At 36.8% G+C, this 25,374-nt stretch overlaps 1 protein-coding gene across 1 annotated transcript; it reads left to right on the top strand.

The window, feature by feature from the left end:
• Positions 1 to 1,440: 1,440 nt before the first annotated feature.
• On the top strand, positions 1,441 to 15,157 carry HSPA13 (heat shock protein family A (Hsp70) member 13). Its single transcript, XM_079766872.1, has 5 exons — positions 1,441 to 1,552; positions 3,056 to 3,396; positions 7,799 to 8,012; positions 10,279 to 10,446; positions 11,750 to 15,157. The coding sequence occupies exons 1-5, from the start codon at positions 1,528 to 1,530 to the stop codon at positions 12,415 to 12,417; spliced, it is 1,416 nt and encodes a 471-aa protein (XP_079622998.1). The 5' UTR covers positions 1,441 to 1,527; the 3' UTR covers positions 12,418 to 15,157.
• The last annotated feature ends 10,217 nt before the right edge of the window (positions 15,158 to 25,374 follow it).

The raw sequence follows: 25,374 nt of genomic DNA, 5'->3' as shown, positions 1-25,374 counted from the left end.
GGAGCCTGTGTTTGTTTGCAATAAACTCCTGCCTTGTTTGAGCTCTTCTGGTCTGTGGCTTCATTCTTCGAATCTGTGAGAAATGACCCCAGGAAGAATTCCTGCTCACTGGTTCAGGTATCACCTTGATCCTACAATCACATGGAAATAAATTCTGCCAGAAAATCAAATAAGCAGAAAACAATTCTCCCCTTTAGTTCAGTTAGACTTGTACCAAATTTGCAATCTATGGAATTGTAAAATAATATATTTGTGTTTAAGACACTAGATGTTTGAATCAAGCATTCTTTATAAGTATACTCAAATTATACTGAGTAGTATTCACTATAAACTCATTAAAATTTTTTTTAAATACATGAAAGTGGAGAATATTTTATATATATATATATATATATATATATATATATATATCCCCACTAAATCATAATTCTGCTTCAATAGCCATCAACATTTTGTTACACATTTGTAAATCAACCAGTAAGCTTGTGGCAGTTTATTCTCCCAGCCGCCTGGCCTGTTGTCAACAGGGACTGTTTGGTTTAATCTCAGGTGCGGAAATAAATTTCACTTCTCCAGGATCACAGTTCTTGTGAACTTGAGCAGCCAACCACTCTGAAAAGGAGCCATGACGTATTACCAGTGGCCACGCAGTGAGAAAAATCAGGTCTTTCATAGACTAGAACCTGAAAAGCACTTCAACTCCTCTCTGAAAGCAATTCCTGCCACTTAAGGACTGAATTCAAGAGAAAGCTAAGGTGTTTTGTTTTTGTTGTTTTTGTTTGTTTGTTTTGAATGGCCTATTTCAGCGTTAGCAATAGAGGAAATGTGTCCGTGCTCTCTTGAATAAATCGCCTTACCTGAAAATTGCTTGAATTTATTTAGGCTCCCCCCCCCAAAAAAAAAAAATAACAGAAAAAAAGGCAGGACTGGTCATCTTAATTGGAGTTTCAGGAAGGCCGACTGCGCAGGGATCCTAGGGAGGCATGGCAGCGTTTAGTGAAAGTCCAGCCAGAATCTAGATCGCAGGGGAAGGAGCGCGCGGTAAAGGTGGGCCGAACGAATGCACAAAGGCTGGAATCCGGCCTGGCTTCGGACTAGGTCCCCCCGCACAATAAGCGAGCGGTCCTCTCCCTCCAGCGAGCCGGGGGAGGCCCAAACTACACTTCCCAGAAAGCAAAGCGGCAGGGCGGCGCTAGAGAGACTTTATACCGCCGGTGGCCCGAGGCGCTTCCGGTTGGGTGATTAAAGTCCAGCCCCTCTACTGGACTCTCCTCCTCCTCAGCCCAATTGGCTCGGCAGTCGTGCGTGGGAGGGCGGCTCCGTTGTCCCTGGCAGCAGTTGAATGGAGGTTCTCAGCCTCGCGACCTCATGGTAAAGGAAGTCCTTTCTCTGGTCCGACATGTAGCTTCCCCGGCCGCGTGAGAGCAAGAGAACTACATTTCCCAGGGGGCAGCGGGCCGCCCGGCGGCGTGGGGGCGGTGCCTCCCGTCCGGTACACTCATCCCAAACCTCTTCGGCGGGACTGTGATGGCCGGAGAGATGACGATCTTAGGTGCGTGCTCCGGGGTCCCTGTTGCGGGTGTGGGCACTGACCAGAGCGTTTGTGGGGAGCCGGGTGGGTGGGGGTGATTGCCACACCTTCTAGGTCCAGCTTGCGCCACAGGAATGGCGCCGAAAAGGTGATGTCGAGGCGGGTTGGGGCTGTTGGGGAAGCCGCTTTGGAGTCGCCCCTGGGATGGCCCAGGCCCCGGCAGGCCCACCTCGTCGGGCGGGCGGCCTCCCTCTGCGTTCATCGCAGGGACGTCAGGCCGGGGAGCGGTTCTTTCCAGAACAACGTCCATGTCGGATCGTACGTTGCGCTGGGGCCTCAGAACGTGCGTGTCCAGCCCCGGTTTGTGGAGGAGGAGAAGCCCGCCGCGGCCGGGGCCGTGGGCCCAGCGGGGCTGGGGTTTGAGACCCGGGCCTCTGCGGGCACCGCGCCGCGCTCTGCCCGCCAGCCCCGGTCAGAACCCCCCGGGACAGAGGCGAGGAAGTGCTTCCGAAATTCTGCACGGAGGAGCCCGAGGCCAGTGGGCTGGGCACTTGATTGCACTTGGCTGAACTGTGTGATCGCGAGGATGAGCTAACCATTGGTGAAACGTCGTAGGTCAAACGTCACGAGGGTGGATGACGCGGGAGGTTAGCGCAGCCTCCTGAAGCCAAAGAAATTAATTGTCCTATGCGCAGTGACGCCTTTCTTCACAGGCGTTTGTTTACACTCGTTTTTCCCATCAGTTAGTCATTACGGAACCTCCGCTGTTTGCCAGGAACCTTCTTGCGGTGGGAGGTACCGCAGTGAGCAACCTGCTCCGAGGAGCTTCCGATTGTGTTGGCATCAGTTTGCAGGACACACACTGATGCCGCTTCTCTCAATATTACTTGTGATATTTACAAGTGTGTCCTTAATTGATATTTCAACACGGAGAAAGCTATGTTCTGTTATGAGTTGACAGTTTAATATCTAAGCAGCTTTCAAAACCATCTTATCCAATTTATCGATTTCATGTTGTTTAAAGAAAAAAGGAGATAAAGGGATAAATCATTTTAGCCTTACAATATGAGAGTTTTTTGCTGTGGAAATTTTAGTAATGGAGGTTTTTTTGTTTTTTTTAATAATGATAAATAAAGCTAATTATAAAGCTATAAAATAAAGTATCAATTGATCAAGAAATTGGATTATATCTAATTTGCTCCAGAAGATTGAGTTTTCCTGTCAACGTCAGCACAGTTGTTATTGAAGTATCTTTACTTTTTATTCCTTTATCCACCCATAGTGAAATAGACAAAACAGGTTTTTTGTTTTTCTTGTTACCTCATTTTAAGTGCTGTCAATTTACAGTGTGAAAAACTTGATGTTTGAGAGAAGTGTTACCATTAGTATTATAAAAGAAAATATTCTGAGAGTATGTTTTTTTAGTCTTGTTTCAAAGAGTGATATTAAAGGGACTTTACTATAGTAATTTAGCTTATTGTACTAGTTTGATAAGACAAATATTTTAATTTGTTTGTATTTCAGGATCAGCTGTTTTGACTCTCGTATTGGCTGGCTATTTGTCACAACAGTATTTACCATTGCCTACTCCTAAAGTGATTGGCATTGACCTTGGCACCACCTACTGCTCTGTTGGGGTGTTTTTTCCTGGCACAGGAAAAGTAAAGGTCATTCCAGATGAAAATGGCCATATCAGCATACCCAGCATGGTGTCTTTTACTGACCATGATGTTTATGTGGGATATGAAAGCTTAGAGCTGGCAGATTCAAATCCTCAGAACACAATATATGATGCCAAAAGATTCATAGGCAAGATTTTTACCCCAGAAGAGCTGGAGGCTGAAATTGGCAGATACCCATTTAAGGTAAGTAGTTAAGCTAAAATCTATTTTAATTTTAGGTCAGATTATTATTTCAATTATACGTTTTGGCAACAAGTTATAAAACTTTTTATTTCAACTGACTCAATTTGCTTGGAAGTTATTGTATAATAAGCAATTTCATAGCAGGTCCAGGGTGAGTTAATTCAGGGCTCCACAGTGCTGTCAAAGACTTAGCACCTTATATTCTTGCTCTGCCATCCTTAGAATGTCACCTAAGTCTTTCATTGTAGCAGGAAGGCTAATGAAGTCCCATGCTCTATGGATGGATGGTAATATTCTCTGTATAAGTAAGTATACACATATTGAATGTATACATATTTGTATATGTAAAAAATATCAAATTAGGCATTGTGTTTTATGAGTTGTTTGAAACTTATCAACATGCCATAGCCAATTAGTCAATACGTTCACATCATTATCCTTCCTGGTTTCATGGAATGACCATTCAAGTACTTAATTACCCAGTTTTTATCAGAATATATTTTATTTTTTCCCTGGTTTCCCACTAATGTTAGAGCTTCAGTAAATATCCTTTTACATATATCATTTTACATTTCTGTGATAATTTCCTAAATTTGAATTCTAAAAGTAGAAATTGATAGGTCAAATGCACATATTTGAGGCTGTTGATTTATATTGACAAATTATGCACCGAAAAGGTTATATGTTCCTAACCATTTTTTAGAGTGCCTGTATCTTCACTAGTTATTTTAATTTTTGCCAATAGAAAAGTAAAAAGTGATAGCTTGCATCAATCCCTATTATTTCTAGTGAGGTATGAATTAAAAATTACTTTATTTACATTTTCATTTTCTTTAGTGACCCATTTCTTGTTCTTTGTCCTATTTTTGGGGGATGGGGAGTGTTTTATCTTTTCTGATATCATGAAATACATTGTGATATGTTTTCAGTCGTTTTTCTTTTTTTTCCTGATGACATAATTTTGTTTTTGAGCAGTTAAGAGTATCAATTTTTTATGTAGTAAAATTGTCTCTTAATAATTAATGTTTTAGAATGGTTTTGGACTCTTATTGTGCTTACAATGGCTTTCTAATCTTATCCATTTGTTTTGTTTTTTTCCTAATACTTTTATATGAGTATTTTTTAGGTTTGGATTTTGCTGTTTGTTTTTTTTTTCTTTTAAACATTTAAATGTTTATTTCATGTAGTGTTTTTCTTGTATAATACAAAGTGGGATTTTAAATGATAGGTTTTAAAATACCTGATAGTTATATCAGTGTTGCTTATTTGAATTCATCCATAAAAATTCTCAATTTTTCAATCTATTTCAAAGTAGATAAAAATTATCCATGCATTTCTTAAGCTTCTTTACTTTCTTAGGAAACTTTATTTATTTATAATCTTATGCAATGATAAAATGATATAAAACTATAAATTTTCTTCTAAATTATAGTTTGAGGTATATTATTTACTGATCACTAGTTAAGTTTTTTTTCATTTTTGTCCATGAGTTTCTAAGTAATCTGATTTTGTTGTTTCTGTTTCATGTGGGCTCTGTCAGTACTGGTGTCTTCGGACCTTATTAGTGTCTGTAGCTTGCTTTTGTTTTCATCATACAGGTTTCTTGATTGAAACTTAGATATGTAGTCTAGTCTAGAATGACTGGGATTGATACTCTTATAACTTAGAACAGACTAATTCTCTTTACTGTTGATGTTAGTGCAGTCTTCTTGGTGAACCTAGGATAGAATGTTTTAGAATTAATCTAATTTTTTAAATGGAAACTACATTAGCAGGGATATTGAGCTAATACATATTTTCTTAGATACAAGAATGTAACTGATATTTGATTTTTGGCTAAGAACATAATGAAGTACTAAAATTATTCTTGCTGATATGTACCAGAACATTCTTTCAGTTATCTATTAATTTTGGAACAACTTAATTATAAGAAAAAAAAAGATCCTTAGTCACATATATAATTTAGCAACTATTATTCTTTATATTTCATCATTCATTTTTTCTTTAATTTAACAAATATATATTGAGAATCTTTTATGTTCCAGCTATGTGCTTAGTGATGGAATGTTATTTTTCTCTTATTAAAAAACTATGATGTGGATTAATTTTATAGATTTTAAAGTATAACTTTTTATAACCTCCACTCATAATAAATGTACTTGGTACATTACAAATGAATTTTATGACCTTGTAAAGGTAAAGGTAAGTTTTGATTAATGTCCAGTGTGTGTAAGTTTATATGTATGTATGTATGTGTATGTATATATGTGTATATATGCTTTTACATTCTTTTCTTTGCAAATCTTATTCACAGGTTTTTATTTTTTAAAATATTACATATGTCTCCTTTTTCCCCAATTGATCCCTCCCGGCCACTCCCAGGACAAGCCCCCACTGCCACAGTGTCCTTATCCATTGGTTATGCTAATATGCACACATACAAGTCCTTTGTTGATCTCTTAACCCCCCCCCCCCCACTCCCACCCTCTCCTGCCTTTACTCTGTGGTTGGATGGTCTGTTCAGTGTTTCTTTGTCTCTTTCTATTTTTGTTCATCAGTTTATGTTGTTCATTATATCCCACATATGAGTTAGATCATGTGATATTTATCTTTCTCTGACTGGCTTATTTCGCTTAGCATAATGCTCTCTAGTCCATCCATGCTAATCTTATCCATTTGTATTTTTTTTTTTTTTTGGAGTTCCTTCTGTTTTACAGCAGTGTAGTATTCCATTTTGGAGATGTACCACAGTTTTTTAATCCACTCATCTGCTGATGGGCACTTGGGCTGTTTCCAGATCTTAGCTATGGTAAATTGTGCTGCTATGAACATAGGGGTGCATATATCCTTTCTGATTGGTGTTTCTAGTTTCTTCGGATATATTCCCAGGAGTGGGATTACTGAGTCAAATGGGAGTTCCATTTTTAGTTTTTTGAGGAAACTCCATACTGTTCTCCACAGTGGCTGCACCAGTCTGCATTCCCACCAGCAGTGCAGGAGGGTTCCTTTTTCTCCGCATCCTTGCCAGCGCTTGTTCTTTGTTGATTTCTTGATGATAGCCATTCTGCCAAGTGTGAGATGGTACCTCATTGTTGTTTTAATTTGCATCTCTTCTATGATTAGTGACTTTGAGCATGTTTTCATATGTCTCTTGGCCTTCAGTATGTCCTCTTTTGAAAAGTGTCTATTTAGGTCCTTTGCCCATTTTTTGTTTGGATTGTTTAATCTTCTTTTTCTTAAGTTATATGATTTCCCTGTAAATTTTGGAAATTAAACCCTTATCAGAGATAGCATTGGAAAACATGTTCTCCCATGCAGTGGGCTTTCTTGTTGTTTTGTTGATGGTTTCTTTTGCTGTGCAGAAGCTTTTTGATTTTGATGTAGTCCCATTTGTTTATTTTCTCCTTAGTCTCCATTGCCCTAGGAGCTGTATTGGTAAAGATATTGCTACTACGTATGTCTGATATTTTGCTGCCTATGGAGTCTTCTAAGATTTTTTATGGTTTGCTGTCTTACATTTAAGTCCTTTAACCATTTTGAGATTATTTTTGTATATGGTCTAAGTTGGTGATCTAGTTTCATTTTTTGCATGTATCTGACCAATTTTCCCAGTACCATTCTTGACTCCATTGTATGCTCTTGCCTCCTTTGTCAAATATTAATTGAGCATAATGGCTTGGGTCGATTTCTGGGTTCTCTGTTCTGTTCCATTGGTCAATATGTCTGTTCTTGGTCAATGTGCCAGTATCAGGCAGCTTTGAGAACCGTGGCTTTGTAATATAGCTTGATATCTTGATCCCTACAACTTTATTCTTCTTTCTCAGGATTGCTGTGGCTATTCAGGATTTTTTTTTTATTCCATATGAATTTTTTGGAGAGTTTGTTGTAGGCCTGCAAAATATGCCCTTGGTATTTTATTTATTTATTTATTTGTTTGTTTGTTTATTTATTTTAAGATGTAGAGAGTTTTATTTTTTTAAACAGATTTTTATTTATTTTAGAGAGGAAGTTGAGAGAGAGAGAGAGAGAGAGAGATAGAAACATCAGTGATGGGAGAGTCATCGATTGGCTGCCTCCTGCATGCCCGTCAATGGGGATTGAGCCTGCAACCCCAGCATGCCCTGACTGGGAATCGAACTGTGACCTCCTGGTTCATATGTCAATGCTCAACCACCAAGCCCACTGGCCAGGCTGCCATTAGTATTTTAATGGGGAGTGCATTGAATCTATAAATTGCTTTGGGTAGTATGGACATTTTGATGATGTTGACTCTACCAATCAATGAGCACGGTATATTCTTCCATTTGTTTATGTCTTCCTCTATCTCTTTTTTCAATGTCCTGTAGTTTTCCTATTATAGGTCTTTTATCTCCTTAGTTAAGTTTATTCCTATTATTCACAGGTTTTAAACAAAAATGGAATGGTTGAGTTTTCTGTGACAAGTAATGAGACCATCACCGTTTCCCCAGAATATGTTGGCTCTAGACTATTACTGAAATTAAAGGAAATGGCAGAGGAATATCTTGGAATGCCAGTTGCCAATGCTGTTATTTCTGTACCAGCAGAATTTGATTTAAAACAGAGAAATTCAACAATTGAAGCTGCTAACCTTGCAGGTAATATTACCTTTGCCCGAGTTACATTTTCATCAAAATTGTCTGAGGCTGAAAATTTTCTATAGGAAGATGTATCACTTTGCAAACCACCTAACTAAGCACGTAACTATATGTCAGGTAAATTAGATGGATTTTGATACAAGTTTGCAAATGATAATTAAGGAAGTCTATAGGACAATATAAAATATATGTATCACTGACAATAACCAGTCAGGCACATGACAAATGCTGCAAGATAACATGGACACATGTTAGAAGCAAGTTTTTTCTTCTAAACTTTCTTTAATGTTAAGACGAATATAATGTTTTTAAAAAGCCCTAAGGTGGGGGAGAATTCATTTTAACACCATTCAACAAATCTGAGTGTCTCAATATATATCTGTTCTCATGGAATTTATATTGAAAAGATATATGCCTTATATAAATATAAAGCTGAACTATATAAACAGACAAATCCCAATTCTCATGGACCTTATATTCTACCAGAGGGAAACTCAAAATCAGCACAAAGATAAGTATATTATGGGGTATTTAATATACTTAAGTATTTCTCACCTATAGCATTATTGAGGTTTTGAGCTGGGTAATTCTTTGTTGTGGGGAACTGTCCAGTGTACTATAGGATATTTTGCAGCATCCCTAGCCTCTACTTACCAGATGCTAACAGAACCCTCCCCATCTAAGGGGTGACAATCTTTTTTTTCTCCAGATATTACCAAATGTCCCTGGAGGAGTAAACTGGCCTCTGGTAGAGAACCTAGATATATATATATATATATATGTATATATATATATGAAAGTAACATCCTATGGGGAGGGGAAGAATAGAAAAGGTTAGAGAATAGGGGGTCTTGCAGGTTTTAAAGAGAGTGGCCAGGTAGGCCTCATTGAGAAAATGACATTTAAGCAGATTTAAGAGAAGCAAGGTAGATAGCCAGGGAGATAGGGGAAGTATGTTGCAGGAGAGAGAACGGCCAGTGGGGAAGCCACAAAATGGGAATTTGCTATTAAGAAGATAGTACATTAGCCAGTGTGGCCAGGGCAGAGTGAGTGTTGAAGCCAGAGAACTAAGATGAAGGGTATTATGATCTCTGAGTAAATTCTTAAGAGTCTGAATAGTTTTATGGCTCCTGATACAGAAAGCCTTATTACTTTCCAGACCACTCATGTGGCTGGTAGTTTAAAGCAGGAATTTGCTCAAGGAAATCTGATCCTTTGCCTGCACATAGACAACAGATCAAAATCAGATTAGCTATATTTTTTAGATTCAGCTAATTTCTTATATTTCAGGGTGTTATATTTTAAGTATTTCTTTAAAATTATAATTTCAGCTATTAGAGCATCTCATCTAGATTTTTTTATTATTTTCTGATAATTCATCTTCCATTTTTAACAGAAGAACACAGTAAACTTATCTCATTTCCATAGCAGTTTGTTATCTATACTAATAAAAGGGTAATATGCTAATTAGACTGGATAGACTGGACATCTTCAGGACATCCTTCCAGACAAAGCCACAGTGGCGGGGGCCAAGGCAGAGGCAGTCAGGGGCAAGCAGGCCGGCAGGGGAGAGTGGTCAGGAGCGAGCAGGCCAGCAGGGGAGAGCGGTCAGGGGTGAGCAGGCCGACAGGGGAGAGCGGTTAGGGGCAATCAGGCCGACAGGGGAGAGCGTTTAGGGGCATCGGGCAGGCCGGTAGAGGTGATTAGGTGCAATCAGGCCAGCAAGCAGAGTTGGTTAGAGGCGATCAGGCCCTAATCTGTGGGATTGGGCCTAAACCGGCAGTTGGACATCCCCTGAGGGGTCCTGGATTGGAGAGGGTGCAGTCCAGGCTGAGGTACACCCTCCCTTACTCCCTCCCCCACACCCCCATGCATGAATTTCGTACACCGGGCCTCTAGTAATATATAATGATTAAAGTTTTATTGCTCATAAATTCCCAAGTAAAATATGACAATGAGAAGAGGCTCAGATTTTTTTTTTAATGGAGTATGAATTAAGAATAAAATGATATGTTCCACTGAATCTGGGCCTTTATTTCATCCTATTGTAATCTTTTAGAATGATTTTAATGATACCTATTTAGAGGAACAATAACATTATGTTGTTTTTATTGGGTTTATGACTGTTCTTTTTCATGAATTTGAGTGGAGCTTTTTGTACCAACAGAATTTGATCTATAGAAGACACTAACGTGAAGTTGAGTGAGATTGAATTTCTTAATTGTGTCTTCTCATGAGCTCTTCTTTCCTCCAACCCATCATACAGGACTGAAGATCTTAAGGGTAATAAATGAACCCACAGCAGCAGCTATGGCCTATGGTCTCCACAAGGCTGATGTCTTTCACGTCTTGGTGATAGATTTGGGCGGAGGAACTCTAGATGTGTCATTACTGAATAAACAAGGAGGAATGTTTCTAACCAGGGCAATGTCTGGTAAGAAAAATATAGTTAAACAGGTTTAGGCACATTAGCATATCTAATGTGTGAAGTGTTTAATTTTTTTTTTCCAGTATTCTTTGACTTCATTTTGGTAATCTGTATATATAATTTTATGCTGCCACTTATATGTATTTACAAAAAATGATTGTGCATCCTATAAGTCAGATAAATACACTGCCAGTGGTAGCTCACTGAGTCAATGCTTTTCATGGCTATGGTAAAGGGAACAAAAGAAAATAAATTCTTTTAAAATGAAGGGTGATCAGTTGATTTCATTAGGTAATCTGTTTCACAAAATAGATATCTTTAGTATTCTTTAGAAAGTGATAGGATTTTGCATTCTAAATCTTTTTAAAAGGTTTTTGTTTTAATTTAGCTTAAGGGATGAATAAGCCTGTTTGAAAAGTGGAGCTGTAAGTTATAAGTAGTCTAACTTCTGCATTTGTCTTCCTCCTAACTGGACTCTCTTTAGAATCAAGTTTAGTGCTGGGGATTTATATTCCATTACTCTTTTCCTTTTAAGTCATTTTTTCTGCTTTTCTGCTCTTAACCATACAAGCAAAGGTTTTTGGTTTTTTTTTAAAGATAAAATGCCTGCTGGTACATTTTAATTATAAGAAGTACTTTCTTCTTTTGAATAATGATATTTAGTGTTTCTAAATTGTTACTTAAAAGTCAATCTGTGTTCTCAATCTATTTTCTGAAAAAATATTTGATATCATTAAGAGATATTTCCTTTTATATCATTTTAAAAAATTAACCCAGATGTGCACCTTTTTTTGTGTATGTGTGTGGTTTGTTTTTTGTGTTTTTTTTTATAAGTAGGAATATAGCCAGAGAAGAGTATTGGTAATTTTCCTGGGGCTGGGATGTGGAAAGGCATGGAGGTCTTTTTTTTGTTGTTGTTCTTAGGAAGGGAAAGAGAGAGAGAAACATTGATGTGAGATAGAAACATCAGTTGGCTGCCTCCTTCATACACCCCCACCAGGGATCGAACCTGCAACCTGGGTACATGGCCTGACCGGGGCAGGGAAGGAACCCTCCATTTTCTGATGTATAGAACAATGCTCTACATCAGCCAGCCATGGCTGCACGGTTTTTTTCATAGTACACATTCGAGTTAAAGTCATCTCAACCCTGTTATTTTTTAATCATTCTTTGTATGAATAAAATCTTAATATCTTCAGTACAGACTTTGTTATTCCAATAAAATTATATTTATACACACATGCTAAATAAGTACATGTTTACACACATATATGAATAACTATAACATAAACTTTTATTTTTAACTTAGGAAACAATAAACTTGGAGGACAGGACTTCAATCAGAGATTGCTTCAGTACTTATATAAACAGATTTATCAAACATACGGCTTCCTACCCTCTAGGAAAGAGGAAATTCACAGATTAAGACAAGCTGTGGAAATGGTAAAATTAAATCTGACTTTTCATCAGTCTGCTCATATGTCAGTGTTACTAACGGTAGAGGAAAAGGACAAGAAGGAAACTCCGAGTAGTGACACTGAACTGTCAAAGGACAGACTGTCCCCAGCAGATGGCCACCATGTGAGCAGCATGTATGGAGCTGGCCTTTCTGAAAAGAAAAGTGGAGAAAGTCAGGTTTTATTTGAAACAGAAATATCACGGGAGCTCTTTGACACCCTAAATGAAGACCTCTTCCAGAAAATCCTGGTGCCCATTCAGCAAGTATTGAAAGAAGGCCATCTGGAAAAGACTGAAGTTGATGAGGTGGTATTGGTTGGGGGCTCTACTCGTATTCCTCGAATCCGTCAAGTCATTCAGGAGTTTTTTGGAAAGGATCCCAACACGTCTGTAGACCCTGACCTGGCAGTGGTGACGGGAGTGGCTATCCAAGCAGGAATTGATGGAGGTTCTTGGCCTCTTCAAGTCAGTGCTTTAGAAATTCCCAATAAGCATTTACAAAAAACCAATTTCAACTGAATTATGGAGGAATGATTATTTATGATCTTATCAGACCACCTCCTCAAAAAAAAGTGTCTAAACTATCTCAAAAATTTACCTAAAAGGCAACATTCAGATATATAAAATTTACATAATGTTTGTTTTAAGACTTAATGTGACCAGATTGATCCTATTTGATTTTGGAGAGATCCCATTCCTACAAATACATCTAAAATGATAGAATAGAAGCACGGATGGCTATATTTTCTGGATTCTGGAAGTAGATAACTATATGCACTTAAAATTGTTTTCTGTGAACATTGTCTAGTGCCAATTAATTTACTTGATTATCATATGTAACTAATAATTTGAACTATACTTGAAGGACAGCGTTGATGTCAGGTATTAGCATTGGCTGGGAGATAGAAGTATTAATATAAGCTACATATGTGGTATTCAATAATTGCCATATTATATAATAAAATTGCTTTCACAGATTCAGTACCCCATTATGTATCTATTCATGTTACCTGCATTCTCCAGATTTTTAAAATATATTCATTGGATATATTTCTCTTTCTGAAATAGTTACAGATTTATTCAAATGTTCCAATACCAGTTAGTAGAAATACCCAATTTATATATTCTAGTTCCTTTATCTGCTGTGCATCATTCTCTGCTTGGATTTCCATGATTCTACCTGGTTAGCAAACAATGGGGAATTTTTAATACCCTTTTTAAAATACATTAATGTGACAATGTAACCATCCTTACCATCAGTTTTTGTTATTCAAGATTTTTTTCAGAAATTGGTAAATAGCAGTAACTAGCTACAGTATTTGTTTTATGTTTTTGTTTTGTTTCTTTGCTTATTTTCAGTTAGTCCTGGATAATGTAGCTGGTATTTGATTCAGTTTTACTGAGATTTCCCCCCATATTTAGTTATGAATGAGGAAAAATATGCTCACTTATAAAAACCTTGCTATTATTTCTTACTGTCATTTTTAAAATAGTAACACTTGGACAATTTTTAGCCTTAAGGTTGGTGTATGCAGAGATAAAAAGATCTGTGAATGTTGGGAGTAATGTGGAAATCTAATACAGAAGGCAATGTGAAAAAAATTTCTACTAATCAGCATTAGTAGCAGTTTTGTTTTGGTCTGTTTCCTTTTAGGAAAGCTACAGGGACCAAGAAAGAAAATATAGCAGTTGTTTCTGTGATGCCCGTATTTTTTCCTTAATATAGGCATGCTTCATATTATTATTAAAAAATTATACTCTGGTCAATATTTTTGTTAAATTTTGCCTGCTTTATCCACTGTTGAATTTGACAGGATGTTGAATTTTCAGTTCTTGAAAAAGAACTAAGTAAACTCATTTTAGCAACATCAGAACATTTCAACTTCTCAATAAAAAGCTAAATGTTAACACTTTTTTGCAGATCTAAAAAACTTCCTTAGCAATGAAATTTCAAACACTTTTGTGTACAGAAAATATCTGAAGTAGGTAGATAGAAGAATATAAAATGTTCATTTATGTATTTCATTTTAGAACTAATAGAGAAATGCCAAAGATGAAACCTTCACTGTATTATGAAAATATTCAAATGTTCTCTTGGACTTCATATAAATCTTTAATAGATTTTAGAATTGAAAACAATCTTTTTTGAAGCTCTTTAAAGTGTTAAATTTTTCAAAATCTCTACATATAGAATCAGCTTTAACCTAAAGCATTTTAAGATTTTTTTTTTAAACTTGAATTTCTCCAAAATATGAGATAGTTGAGGACAATATGATCATATTTTTAGAGGAAACAATTTGCAAAATAGGGCAATGAATCTCATACTCTAAATTTGGAATTTAAATAACTTGATTGTGTCTGAAAATTATGATGGCAGTGTTAGAATTGGGGCAATAGTTTAACATATACTCTAGTATAGTTTCAACTTTAAAAGATGAAGTAATGTCTGTCTTCAAGCATTTTACCAGAATATAAATAGACAACATCAATGTAGCTTATTTAAAGGATAAAAATGGATTCTGAAAGTGATCATTTATGTATAATAATCTGAAGACATTCTTCATAAAACAAACATTACGTTTTAGCTGTATAGCTAGTGTTTTTTGAGGTATATAACTTTTAAAATATTAGATGTCTTGTATAATTAGATTATGTGAATGAGTAATTTATTTTGTATCAGGAATGTTTTGGTACTGTGTTTTCATTCAAACCACTGATGTATCTACGGATATTACTGTGTAACATGTATTGTACATAACAGATTGTGCCTCTTAAATTTGTGTGTATACAGGTCATTCATACTTTAATGTAAATAAATATGACTTTGCAGTTTGTTTTAAGCTGTATACTCTATTTTTTCCATTTAGGGCTAGGCCTGAGTCCTTTTTCTGAGGTATATAAATAAGAAAGGAAGTGGGGATAAAGCTGACCATCTGATGCCCATGGCTTGTGACCTCAACAGCTGTTTCCTAGTTCCCTGCATCCTGGTTGTCTCTGAAATTGCTTGCTATTCTGCTTATTTCCCTGACTTAGAAGTATATTATATAAACACTGTGTCCATAATTCTGGATACCAGTTCATGACTCCTAACTATAGTGGAGCCAACTCCTAAACTAATCTAGTTGGCTAATAAATAATCCTGTATAGTAGGCTACTGTAATCCTTTGGTTGATGGTTAATACTTATAATTTTCTAATAAATTTTGATAATTTTTTTCTACAAAAATATTTTTAGAGAAGTTTATTATATTACTGTAGTCTTTTCAAATGAGCCCTTAAATAAAGATAGTAGACTTGACTCTTCATTGCTAATTCCTGTGATTCCTTCATTGTTATTTTAACTACCATTACTGAGGAACTCAAATATATGAGGAAATAATAGGGACATTTTCATATTTATTTCATTTAACATGTATACAGTTCCTCATTGGGGTAGGCAGCCTCTAATGAGGCTTCTTATGATCCCAACCTCCCAGCAAGATTTAACGACTCACTGCTAATGATCAGAATAGGGCAGAAGTGCTTCGGATGTCACTTCTGAAACTGGATAATAATAAGACTGGTTTCTCTGTTGGATGCATTCACTCTCACTTGCTGTAAAGAATCCAGGCTGTTCAGATGGTGAATACAGATAGGGAAGAAGCCCTGGAATATGAGAGTCATATGTAGGTGAACAGGCATAACCCAGCCAATACCACCTTCCAAATATGTGAGAGCCTGACCTCTAGGCAGAGCTCCAGGTGATTCAGCCACAGTTGAAATTTGAATGTAATCTCATGAGAGATCTTAAAGCAGAATCTCCCAGCTAAGTGGTTTCCAGATTCCTGATTCATGTAAACAGATAATACATTTTTGTTTTAAGCTACTAAATATTTGTTTTTCAGCAATAGATAATAGAGTGCTTACTATGTACCAAGACTGTTCTAAATAGGTTAGTAATACTAACCAATTTAGTTTTATTTTTGCAAATTCATGAGTACGTGCTATTATCCCCATTTTCAGATAGGGAAATTAAAAGCATGGATCTAATTTCCCTAGGATTATTCAGCTAATAAGTGGAATCATGATTCATTTTCCAGTCAGTGCTTAACCCCAATAATGTGCTTCCTTAGACAACCCATAATACACTCCCATAGTACTTTTTCTGTTCAGTATTAAACTGTTAGATAGTATCCATGAAAGACCTTTCATTTACCAGATGTTAAAAATTGAAGGTTTAGTGTTATTTAATCCTTTCCATTTCTGACAAGCAAAGATTTTTATAAATAGAAAATAGAGATAATATACTACTTTGTTGTTTTTTTGTGAGTGTCTGGCACATAGAAAATGTTAAATATTATAAATACATGGAAATGGTAGAAAGAAAAGGAAATGAACAAAGAAGCTCAGTGGCTTGCCAATTTTTCATGGGATTGTAAGAAAATGCCAGAACAAAATTGGTTAATATTTTCCCTGATAGTCTCAAGATCCTGATTCTCTAGGTCTAAAATTTCTGTAAGTTATTGAAAATTCTCCTGATAAAATATGAAAGAATAAATTTGACTTGGTAAAACATTTATTTACTTGTGTAAAGAAGAAATGATTTGACTCACATTAAGTTATTTGGATGTCAAAGCAGGAACAAACGGAGCATGTTTTACACTCATTAACTATTATTTGGTTTACCTAAAATACCTTCTAAAATACTTCAAATTATATAGTACTTGTATCTTTATAACTATATATTACTGTATACTTATTTATATATAAAACACATAAAGACACATTTCTGTTGAGTTCATCGGGTCACATTACATTTTCTGACATGGCTCATATAGTAATGGAAACTGGAAATTGAATGTGCTATTAGTTGTAATGACTAACCCTCTGTCTCCTAAGTTGCTAATATAATATTGTCACAATAATAAAGACTTTGTGGCAAAAAGTAGTAGTGGCAGACCCTGCTAAATGCTATTGCAATATATTTTTTAATCATTTTTCTAGAACCCAGGTTTTTTTTGGAGCAGCAACAATCTACTACTTTATAACTCCCAGCTTCTTTTGCAGCTAAGAATAGCTACATGACATAATTCTGACTGCTGAGATATAAGCATAAATTACTGGGTAGAAACCATAGGCTGTTTTTTTATTCTTTAAGTTTACACATTAGGATCATGCAAACATCTTGCTCCTCACCATTCCTTTCTTCTTGGAGTGTAGACATGATGCTGTAAGATAAAGCAACGAGATTGCAATTACCAACCAGCAGACATGCTATGGGTGGTTGAGCAAAGGATAGAAGCAGCCCAGTGGGCTGATGGAGCTACTCTAGCCAACTTTGTCCTCTCCACCTCAAGACTTCTTTCTACCTGAGAGAAATAAGCCTCTTATTTGTTTACATTTCTTCTTTGGCTTTCTTTCTTCCTTGTGTTTTTAAACTTCTGACCCTAAATTTTGAGGTTAAAATTTGGTTAAATTGTCATTTGTTGAGCTTCTGCTTCTAGCCAAGGTGGAATAAAAAGGAAATAATCCAACTGAAAAATCAGATAACATATAAAACAAGTTTTCAAGACCATACGGTACACATTTGAAGCAAACATTAATTCTTGTCTATTATTGCTGCAAAATTATACATATAGCAATACAGGAAAAGCAGGAGGCTTTTCTGTAATACCTGGAAAAGGTTGCACTATTGCTCAGACGAGAGAACCAGAAGCAGATGCTCAGAGGAAATTAGTGGTGACTGAAGTTGCATTAATATGTATGACTACTTCCCGTTGAATTCCACTGTCACACATTCCAGATCATCATTTTAATCTTACTCTCTGATCACATTACATTTTCTGCTATGTATATGAGTTGAAAATAGCAATAAACCAAAAATTATTCACAAGTGTAGTAATAATGACATGAGTTTTATAATCATGAATTAAAAAATTGATTCTATATCAGTTCCCTTGGCACATAAAGAATGCATGTGTCACTTCTAAAGGTTTTGGAGCAAAGGTTTTTCAAATTTTTCACAAACATTTTTCAATTTATGAACTAATTTTAACATTGCCTATATGATTACTTATTAATGTTATTTTTTATCTTATTTCATTGTTGACAGTGTTACAGATGTCTTCCATTTTCTCCCTTTTTGCCCCTCTCCACCCAATCCCTACCCCACCCCAGGCCTCCTACCCCATGCCATTGTCTATGTCCATGGGTTATACATATATGCATATCAGTTGTTTGGTTAATCTCTTCCTGTCCCCTACTCTTAACCCCTCTCCCACTGAGTTTTGTTATTCTGTTCCATGCTTCCATACCTCTGGACATATTTCATTATCAGTTTAGTTTGTTCTTTAGATTCCACTTGAAAGTGAGATCATGTGATATTTGTCTTTCTCTAACTGGCTTATTTTGCTTAGCATAAGAGTCTCTAGATCCATTCATGCTGTCTCAAAGGGTAAAAGATCCCTCTGTTTTATAGCTGCGTAGTATTGCACTGTGTAGATGTACCACAGCTCTTTTATTCACTCATCTACTAATGGGCACTTGGGAGATTTCCAGATCTTAGCCATTGTAAATAACACTGCTATGTACATAGGGATACATATATACTTTCTCATTGGTGTTTTGGGATTATTAGGATATATTCCCAGAAGTGGGATTGCTGGGTCAAACAGGAGATCCATTTTTAATTTTTAAAAATCTTTATTGTTGAAAGTATTACATATATCCTCTTTTTCCCCCCATTAATCCGCTCTAGCCCACCCTCGCCTGCTGCCTCAGTCATTCACCATCCTACTGTCTGTGTCCATGGGTTATGTATATATGTATACAGGGTCTTTGTTTGATTACCTCCCACCCACCCACCCTCCCTCACATTCCCTCCAAGATTCCTCACTCTGTTCCATGCTTCAATGTCTCTGGATCGACTCTGTTTATCAGTTTACTTTGTTAATTAGATTCCACATATGGGTGAGATCATGTGACACTTATCTTTCTCTGACTGACTTATTTCACTTAGCATGATACTCTCCAGGTCCCTCCATGCTGTCTCAAAGGATAAGAGATTCTTATTTTTCACTGTTGCATAGTATTCCATGGAATAAATGTACCACAGCGTTTTTATCCACTCATCTACTGATGGGCACTTGGGCTGTTTCCAGATCTTAGCTATGGTAAATTGTGCTGCTATGAACATATGGGTGCATACATTCTTTCTGATCAGTGTTTTGGGGTTTCTAGGATATATTCCCCGAAGAGGGATTGCTGGGTCAATCAGAAGTGCCATTTTTAATTTTTTGAGGAAACTTCATATGGTTTTTCATAGTGGCTGCACCAATCTGCATACCCACCAGCAGTGAACCAGTGTTCCCTTTTCTCCACATTCTCACCAGTACTTGTTGTTTTTTGATGATAACCATTCTGACGGGCATGAGGTGATATCTCATTGTTGTTTTAATTTGCATTTCTCTGATGATTGGTGACTTTGAGCATTTTTTCATTATCTTGGCTATTTGTATGTGCTCTTTGGAGAAATGTCTATTCAGGTGTTCTGCCCATTTTTTAATTGGATTGTTTGTCTTCCTTTTGTTGAGTTGTATGAGTACTTTATATATTCTGGATATTAACCCCTTATCAGATGTATCATTGGCAAATACATTCTTCCATCCAGTGGGTTCCTTTTTAATTTTGATGGTGGTTTCTTTTGCTGTGCAGAAGTTTTTTATTTGGATGTAATCCCATTTGTTTATTTTCTCCTTAGTTTCCTTTGCCCTGGGAGATGTCTGAGATTTTACTGCCTATGTTTTCTTCTAAGATTCCTATGGTTTCATGCCTTACATTTAAGTCTTTTATCCACTTTGAGTTTATTCTTGGTATAAGTTGGTGGTCTAGTTTCATCTTTTTGCATACACTTGTCCAGTTTTTCCACCATCATTTGTTGAAGACTGTCTTTACTCCCTTGGGTGTTCCTGCCTCCTTTGTCAAATACCAATTGACCATAATGGTGTGGGCCAATTTTGGAGTCTCTGTTCTGATCCATTGGTCTATATGCCTGTACCAGTGCCAATACCAGACTGTTTTGGTTATGATGGCTTTAGTATAGTTTGATATGCAGCATTCTGATCCCTCCTGCTTCGTTATTCTTTCTCAACATTGCTGCAACTATTTGGCGTATTTTATGGTTTCATATAAATATTATAGTATTTGTTTTGTGAAGTATGCCATTGGTATTTTAATAGGAATTGTGTTGAATCTATAGGTTGCTTTAGGTAGTATAGACATTTTGATGATTTTAATGGTTCCAATTCATGAACATGTATTACACTTCCATTTGTTTGTATCTTCCTTTATTTCTTTGTTGAATGTCTTAGAGTTTTCCAAGAACAGGTCTTTTACTTGGTTAATTTTATTCCTAGGTATCTTATTTTTTGTTATTGTTGTTACAATGGAAAACATAGGATTGCTTTTTACTTTCTCTTTCTGAGAGTTGATTATTGGTGTATAAAAATGCCATTAATTTGTGGATGTTTATTTTTTATCTTGCTACCTTGCCAAATTAATTTTTTAAGTCTAGTAGTTTCTTGGTGGAATCTTTAAGGTTTTCTATGTACAATATCATGCCATCTGTGAATAATGACAGTTTTATCTCCTCCTTTCTAATTTGGATGCCTTTCATCTCTTCTTGTCTGATTACTGTGGCTAGGACTTCCAGTACTATGTTGAATAAGAGTGGTGAGAGTAGACATCCTTGTCTTGTTATTTTTTTTTAATTGCTTTATTGGTTAAGGTGTTACATATGTGTCCTTATTTCCCCATTGCCCCTCCATCCCCCCCCCCACTCATGCCCTCACTCCCCTGTTGTCTGTGTCCATTGGTTAGGTTTATATGCATGCATACAAGTTCTTTGGTTGATCTGTCCCCCTTACCCCCATCCTCCCCTACCTTCCCTCTGAGGTTCGATGGTCTGACTTGTTCTTGTTCATAAGGGAAACGCTTTTAGATTTTGCCCGTTGAGTATAATGTTGGCTGTAGGTTTGTCATATATAGCCTTTATTATTTTGAAGTAGGATCCCTTTATTCCCATTTTACTGAGTGTTTTTATGAAAGCAAGGGTACTGGATTTTGTGGAATACTTTTTTTTGCATCTATTGATATGATCATGTGCTTTTTATTTTTGAGTTTGTTTATGTGATGTATCACATTTATTGATTTGTGAATATTGTACCAGCCTTGCATCCCCGGAATAAATCCCACTTGATCACTGTGTTTGATATTTGTAATATATTGGTGGATCTGATATGCTAATATTTTATTGAGGATTTTAGCATCTGTGTTCTTTCTTTACAGTGGCATTATCCGGTTTTGGAATTAGGGTAATGATGGCTTTGTAAAAAGAGCTTGGAAGTGTTCCTTCCTCTTGAATTTTTTTGAATAGTTTGAGGAGGATAGGTGTTAGTTCTTTTTGAATGTTTGGTAAAATTCACCTGTAAATCCATCTGTTCCAGAACTTCTGTTTGCTGGAAGTTTTTAAATTACTGCTTCAATTTCATCAGCTATTATTGGCCTACTCAGGTTTTTTTTATTCTTCTTGATTGAGTTTTGTATGTTTCTAGGAATTTGTTTCACCCAGCTTGTCCAGTTTGTTGGCATATAGTTGTTCATAGTATTGCTTACAATCCTTTGTATTTCTGTGGTGTCCATTGTTATATCACCTCTTTCATTTCTGATTTTATTTATTTGGGTCCTCTCTCTTTGTTTCTTGATGAGTCTGGTTAGGAGTTCATGAATCTTGTTTATCTTTTCAAAGAACCAGCTCTTGGATTTATTAATATTTTGTACATTTTTTAAAAGTCTCTATGTCATTTATTTCCTCTCTGATCTTGATTATTCCCTTCTTTCTACTTCTTTTGGACTTTTCTTGCTCTTCTCATACTAATTCATTCAGTTTTAGGGTTAGATAGTTTAATAATCCTTTTCTTGTTTTTGAGGTAGTCCTGTAGTGCTATGAACTTCCTCTCAGGACTGCTTTCACCATGTCCCATGGGTTTTGGGTGGTTGTGTGTTTATTTTCATTTGTTTCCAGGAAGTTTTTAATTTCTTGCTTGATCTCATTGATAACCCATTCATTGTTTAATAACATGCTATTTAGCCTCCACGTATTTGAGTGTTTTTTATTGCAGTTGATTTCTAACTTCTTGCCATTGTTATTTGAGAAGATGCTTACTACTATATCAATCTTCTTGAATTTGTATAGACTTGTTTTATGCCTACCATGTGGACTATCTTTGAGATGTTTCATGTGCACTTGAGAAGAATGTATATTCTGTATTCTGATGCTTTGGGGTTAAATGTTTTGTAAATATTGGTTAGATCCATCTAATCTACTGTGCCATTTAAGGCCCCTGTTTCCTTGTTAATTTTTAAAAAATATATATTTTATTGATTTTTTTTACAGAGAGGAAGGGAGAGGGATAGAGAGTTAGAAACATCGATGAGAGAGAAACATCGATCAGCTTCCTCCTGCACAACACCTACTGGGGATGTGCCTGCAACCAAGGTACATGCCTTTGGCCGGAATCGAACCTGGGACCCTTCAGTCTGCAGGCTGATGCTCTATCCACTGAGCCAAACTGGTCAGGGCTCCTTGTTAATTTTTTGTCTGGAAGATTTATTCAGTCATGTCAGTGGGGAGATAAAGACTCCTACTATGACTGTATTGCTGTCAATTTCTCTCTTCAAGTTCATCAAGAGTTGTTTGTGTGTGTGTGTGTGTGTGTGTTTATACTTGGGTGCTCCTATATTGGGCGCATATATGTTTAAAATGTTAATATTTTCTTGTTGAATCATTCCCTTTAGTATTATGAAGTGGCCTTCTTTGTCTCTTGTTGTGGCCTTTTTTGAAGTCTATTTTGTCTGATATGAGTATTGCTACCCCAGCTATTTTCCCCTTTCCATTTGCATGGAATATATTTTTCATTCCTTCACTCTCAGTCTATGTGTATCTTTTGTTCTGAGGTGGGTCTTTTGTAGACAGCATATATATGGGTCATGTTTTCTTATCCATTTTGACTTCATAATTTAATCCATTTATATTTAAGGTTATTATTGATGAGTATTTATTTATTGCCATTTTTATTTGCTTTATGCCTATGATCCTCTTTCTCTCCTTTTCTTCTTAAAGCAGTCCCTTTATCATTTCTTGCATTGCTAGTTTAGTTATCATTTCTTGCATTGCTAGTTTTAACCATTTTTTGTCTGGAAAGCTATTTATTTTACCTGCAATTTTAAAGGATACCCTCATTCAATACAATGGTCTTGGATTTAGACCCTTGCTTTTCATTACTTTGAGTACTTCATGCCACTCACTTCTGGCTTGATGTGTTTCTATTGCGAAGTCAGCTAACATTCCAATGTGGACTCCTTTGTAGGTAATTTTCTCTCTCTCTTGCTGTCTTTAAAATTCTTTGTCTTTATTGTTATTTAATTATGATGTGTCTGGGTGTGGGTTTCTTTGGGCTTGTCTTGATTGGGACTCTCTGTGCCCCTGGAACTTGTGTGACATTTTTCTTCACTAAAGTGGGGGAAGTTTTCTGTCATTATTTCTTTAAACAGGTTCTCTATTTCTTGCTCACTCTCTTCCCTTTCTGGTATTCCTATAATGTGGATGTTGCTATGTTCCATGTTGTCCCAGAACTCCCTTAAGCTATATTCCTGCTTTATCATTCTTTTTTCTATTTGCTGCTCTAATTGAGTATTTATTTCTACCTTGTCTTCCAAATAGCTGATTTGATCCTCTGCTTCATCCAATCTACTTTTAATACCTTTCAGTATGTTCTTGATGTCAGATATACCATCCTTCATTTCTGTATGGCTCTTATTCATGGCCCCTATTTCCCTTTTCATGCTGTTGCACTAAGTTCCTTATGCATCTTTATAACCATTGCTTTGAACTCTATGTCTGATAGGTTGCTTGCCTCAATCTCATTTAGTTCTTTTTCTGGAGAATCCTTTTTTTTCTCTCTCATTTGGGGATTTTTCTTTGTCTCCCATTTTAGCTGTCTCTTTGTATTTGCTTCTATGTGTTAAATAGAACTGTTACGCCTCCCAGTCTTTGTGGGATGGCCTTATGTAGAAAGTGTCTTGAAGGGTTCAATGGCATTCTCTTTGTTCACCTAAGCTGAATATTCCAGGAATATCCCTTGTGTGTGTTGTTTGGGCTCTCCTTTTGTAATTAGGTCTTGATAGTTGATGTCCCATGTTTAGGAGGGATCTCCGCTCCAACTTGCTACCAGTGAAGTTCAACCACAGTGTCATTGTGCCAGCTGTTATACAGGTGCTTTGGGTCTGCTCTTTGTGGGGAATGCTGGATTTTGCTCTGATGCTGTTAAATCTGGTCTCTTGGTGTGTCTATGCTGGGCTTCCTAGGAGCTTCTCTTATGCAGGTGAATGTGAGTCACTATCCCTTACTGGCCATGGGCAACCAGATTGAGTTCCAAGAGGTTGAATCTCCTAGTAGTTCAGTGGTCAGGGACTCCAAACATAAAGGCTTGGTCTACATTTAGTCTTACACCTTGATTGTCACTGTTCTGAGCTATACTCCCTTCCCCTACAGAGCTGGACCAGCAGGTGTCAGCTGCAGTTGCCTAGGGTCCTGCTGGCATTCACCTTCCTGTGCTGTCTGAGGTAGTGTCTGCAGCAAGGGCCCAAACTGCTATTTCTGACTAATTAGATCTGGCAGAGTCTCAAAACCTTCAGAGACCCACCTCTGCCTGCAGACTGATTGGATTCAGTCTGGAATAGCCTCAAGCAATCATCCGCAGGTGGGGTGAGAGGTTTTCCAGCAGGTTGCAGCAATTGCTTCTGCATGGAGACAGATTGTTGTTCTCAGTCTCTTAATGGGTATCTGAAACTTCACATGGTGGGGCAAAGGAATTTCCAATAAGGTTGGTCAACTGACTTCCACCCAGGCAAACACCACCTGGATAGCAAAGCTTTGACTGAGAAAGATGACCTCCACAGCATGAGGGAATGGCTCAATACAGGAAACCTGGGTATCTGCCTTTTGAGCTCTAACCCCAGAGCTCCCAACTCTAGCTTATGTTTACACAGCTCCAGCCACTCTGCCGCCCCTGTGCAGGAGCCCTAAGTGAACAGCTGCACTCAAAATTTATGCATTGGCCTTTTAAGAGGGTGCCTGCATTTCTAGCTATCTCTCCCTGGCAGACAGCAACCCTGCTAGTTTTCATAGCCACATGTTATGTGGGTATCTTTCTCAGTTCTGGTGCTTTCTGCTGTGGGGCCCAATTTGAGGATTAGATCCCAGAGTTCTCAGTGGCAACCCCTGACCTTTATATCTATTCTTTCCTTACTGAGTTGCAAACTGTCAGTCAATCAACTTCACTCTGACTGATTCCAAAGCAAACTCATTGTTAAGTCATATTCTTTCATAACTATATATTATTCTTATATTTTATTTTAGATATCAATAAAACTCTTCCCC

This window comes from Cnephaeus nilssonii (genome assembly GCF_951640355.1).
Source record: "Cnephaeus nilssonii genome assembly, chromosome: 3".
In the NCBI taxonomy this organism is placed as follows: Eukaryota; Metazoa; Chordata; class Mammalia; order Chiroptera; family Vespertilionidae; genus Cnephaeus; species Cnephaeus nilssonii.
The sequence above is the reverse complement of the archived record's forward strand: the minus strand, read 5'-3'. Positions and strand labels throughout refer to the sequence as shown.

Excerpts from the sequence above, each read along its gene's own strand:
- HSPA13 (XM_079766872.1), top strand. The coding sequence starts at position 1,528 with ATGGCCGGAGAGATGACGATCTTAG. Across the intron at positions 1,553-3,055 it reads CGGAGAGATGACGATCTTAG|GATCAGCTGTTTTGACTCTC; the intron begins GTGCGTGCTCCG and ends TTTGTATTTCAG. Across the intron at positions 10,447-11,749 it reads TCTAACCAGGGCAATGTCTG|GAAACAATAAACTTGGAGGA; the intron begins GTAAGAAAAATA and ends TTTTTAACTTAG.